Source organism: Borostomias antarcticus (assembly GCF_949987555.1).
Source record: "Borostomias antarcticus genome assembly, chromosome: 17".
Lineage (NCBI taxonomy): Eukaryota > Metazoa > Chordata > Actinopteri > Stomiiformes > Stomiidae > Borostomias > Borostomias antarcticus.
This window is the reverse complement of record NC_140250.1, coordinates 1,070,788-1,074,438: the sequence shown is the minus strand read 5'-3', so window position 1 is coordinate 1,074,438 and position 3,651 is coordinate 1,070,788. Positions and strand designations below refer to the sequence as shown.

Here is a 3,651-nt window from a genome sequence, read left to right as displayed (position 1 = left end):
TCTGTGTGTTAACCCAGTCTGTTTAAGGTGGACTCTGCGTGTTAACCCAGTCTGTTTAAGGTGGACTCTGTGTGTTAACCCAGTCTGTTTAAGGTGGACTCTGTGTGTTAACCCAGTCTGTTTAAGGTGGACTCTGCGTGTTAACCCAGGCTGTTTAAGGTGGACTCTGTGTGTTAACCCAGTCTGTTTAAGGTGGACTCTGTGTGTTAACCCAGTCTGTTTAAGGTGGACTCTGTGTGTTAACCCAGTCTGTTTAAGGTGGACTCTGTGTGTTAACCCAGTCTGTTTAAGGTGGACTCTGTGTGTTAACCCAGGCTGTTTAAGGTGGACTCGGTGTGTTAACCCAGTCTGTTTAAGGTGGACTCTGTGTGTTAACCCAGTCTGTTTAAGGTGGACTCTGTGTGTTAACCCAGTCTGTTTAAGGTGGACTCTGTGTGTTAACCCAGTCTGTTTAAGGTGGACTCTGTGTGTTAACCCAGTCTGTTTAAGGTGGACTCTGTGTGTTAACCCAGTCTGTTTAAGGTGGATTTCTGTTTACAGCTGTCTTTTTTCTCCCTCAATCTCCCGCAAACACTTGGATTAAAGACAGCCCCCCCCCCCCTCCCCCCCCATTGGCTTGACTCAACGTAGATAAATTGTGTTGCCCTTTTGCCTGGCTGATGGAAATTATATGAGTATTACTATAGTTATTACACGTGTATTACTATAGTTTATCAAAAAAAAATATTGCAGCGGTAATGGGGTTTGACAGGGAATGAGGGGTATGCTTCGTTAAGTAGCCTGTTATGAGGACCTGAACACCAGGAGCCTGAGTTAGTCCTGAACACCAGGAGCCTCAGTTGAACACCAGGAGCCTGAGTTAGTCCTGAACACCAGGAGCCTCAGTTGAACACCAGGAGCCTGAGTTAGTCCTGAACACCAGGAGCCTGAGTTGGTCCTGAACACCAGGAGCCTGAGTTAGTCCTGAACACCAGGAGCCTGAGTTGGTCCTGAACACCAGGAGCCTGAGTTAGTCCTGAACACCAGGAGCCTGAGTTAGTCCTGAACACCAGGAGCCTGAGTTAGTCCTGAACACCAGGAGCCTGAGTTAGTCCTGAACACCAGGAGCCTCAGTTGGTCCCAGACCTGAACACCAGGAGCCTGAGCTGGTCCTGAACACCAGGAGCCTGAGTTAGTCCTGAACACCAGGAGCCTGAGTTGGTCCTGAACACCAGGAGCCTGAGTTGGTCCTGAACACCAGGAGCCTGAGTTAGTCCTGAACACCAGGAGCCTGAGTTAGTCCTGAACACCAGGAGCCTGAGTTGGTCCTGAACACCAGGAGCCTGAGTTAGTCCTGAACACCAGGAGCCTGAGTTAGTCCTGAACACCAGGAGCCTGAGTTGGTCCTGAACACCAGGAGCCTGAGCTGGTCCTGAACACCAGGAGCCTGAGTTGGTCCTGAACACCAGGAGCCTGAGTTGGTCCCAGACCTGAACACCAGGAGCCTGAGTTGGTCCTGAACACCAGGAGCCTGAGCTAGTCCTGAACACCAGGAGCCTGAGTTAGTCCTGAACACCAGGAGCCTGAGCTGGTCCCAGACCTGAACACCAGGAGCCTGAGTTGGTCCTGAACACCAGGAGCCTGAGTTAGTCCTGAACACCAGGAGCCTGAGCTGGTCCCAGACCTGAACACCAGGAGCCTGAGTTGGTCCTGAACACCAGGAGCCTGAGCTAGTCCTGAACACCAGGAGCCTGAGTTAGTCCTGAACACCAGGAGCCTGAGTTAGTCCTGAACACCAGGAGCCTGAGTTAGTCCTGAACCCCAGGAGCCTGAGTTGGTCCTGAACACCAGGAGCCTGAGTTAGTCCTGAACACCAGGAGCCTGAGTTGGTCCTGAACACCAGGAGCCTGAGTTAGTCCTGAACACCAGGAGCCTGAGTTAGTCCTGAACCCCAGGAGCCTGAGTTAGTCCTGAACACCAGGAGCCTGAGTTAGTCCTGAACACCAGGAGCCTGAGCTGGTCCTGAACACCAGGAGCCTGAGCTGGTCCTGAACACCAGGAGCCTGAGCTGGTCCTGAACACCAGGAGCCTGAGCTGGTCCTGAACCCCAGGAGCCTGAGCTGGTCCCAGACCTGAACCCCAGGAGCCTGAGCTGGTCCCAGACCTGAACCCCAGGAGCCTGAGCTGGTCCCAGACCTGAACCCCAGGAGCCTGAGCTGGTCCCAGACCTGAACACCAGGAGCCTGAGCTGGTCCTGAACACCAGGAGCCTGAGCTGGTCCCAGGTCTCGTAGCCTGATGCAGGTCTGATGCAGGTCTGCCCTCTAGTGGTTGAAATGAGAACATGCACCGTAAAGAGTCTTACTGATCAGGGGGGAGGAGGTCTGTTCACTACAACACTACAGGTCTGGGGGTCAGTAGGGTCACTGCAGGTCTGGGGGTCAGTAGGGTCACTACAACACTACAGGCCTGGGGTCAGTAGGGTCACTGCAGGTCTGGGGTCAGTAGGGTCACTGCAGGTCTGGGGTCAGTAGGGTCACTGCAGGTCTGGGGTCAGTAGGATCACTGCAGGTCTGGGGTCAGTAGGGTCACTACAGGTCTGGGGTCAGTAGGGTCACTGCAGGTCTGGGGTCAGTAGGATCACTGCAGGTCTGGGGTCAGTAGGGTCACTGCAGGTCTGGGGTCAGTAGGATCCTGATAATGCTGTGTGTGTGTGTGTGTGTGTGTGTGTGTGTGTGTGTGTGTGTGTATATGTGTGTGTGTGTGTGTGCGCTCATAGCTTCCTCTGTTGTCTGATACTGTGTACTATGCGCAGGTGTTGTCCATCATGCTAATGCATAGTGTGTGTGTGCGTGTTTGTGTGTGTGTGCGTGTGTGTGTGTGCGTGTGTGTGTGTGCGTGCCTGTGTGTGTGTGTGTGTGCGCAGGTTCTTCTGCCCCCCTCCCTGTGTGTACCTGATGGGCAGCGGGTGGAAGAAGAAGAAGGAGCAGATGGAGCGTGATGGCTGCTCGGAGCAGGAGTCTCAGCCCTGCGCCTTCATCGGCATCGGGAACAGCGACCAGGAGATGCAGCAGCTCAACCTGGAGGGAAAGGTAACACACACACACACACACACACACACACACACTAGGCTTGGACGGTTTTTACCGGTATTACGGTTTTCTGAGTGGAATGGTGAAAACTACCCGAGACCATAAACGATGAATCAGGGAAAGTGAGGATGACAGCTTTATCGAGGTTTAGTGCATGTTTGGGACTAATACAGTAGCTACGGAAAGGTAAGCATACAATTCTCCTTTGCACTGTTGAGTAATGTTTTTTCGAGTAAGGTTAGCGGCCGTTTTGACATAGGGTGACAAATAGACAACGCGCCGTTCACTGTAGCCTAGGTGACATTTTCGGCGCCATTATCCTTCCTATCCAACACAAATGATATGACTCTCTCTCACTCTCTCTCTCTTCCTCCCCCTCTCTCTCTCTCTCTCTCTCTCTCTCCCTCTCTCTCTCTCACTCTCTCTCTCTCCCTCCCCCTCTCTCTCTTTCTCTCATTATCACGGTCTCTTTCTCTCTCTCTCTGTCTCCCTCCCTCTCTTTCTCTCATTCTCACCCTGTCTCTCTCTCTCTCTCTCTCTCTCTCTCTCTCTCTCTCTCCCTCTCTCTCTCTCTCTCTCTC

At 52.9% G+C, this 3,651-nt stretch overlaps 1 protein-coding gene across 1 annotated transcript in view; it reads left to right on the top strand.

Moving 5' to 3' along the window:
- The window catches only part of rbpjb (recombination signal binding protein for immunoglobulin kappa J region b), a gene marked incomplete at both ends in the record, with an annotated part of 24,622 nt that overhangs the window by 11,914 nt on the left and 9,057 nt on the right, over positions 1-3,651 (top strand). Inside the window, one exon of the mRNA XM_084451538.1 lies at positions 2,905-3,070. Within this exon, the coding sequence (XP_084307664.1) occupies positions 2,905-3,070 (166 nt within the window). The remainder of the gene's footprint in view (positions 1-2,904; positions 3,071-3,651) is intronic.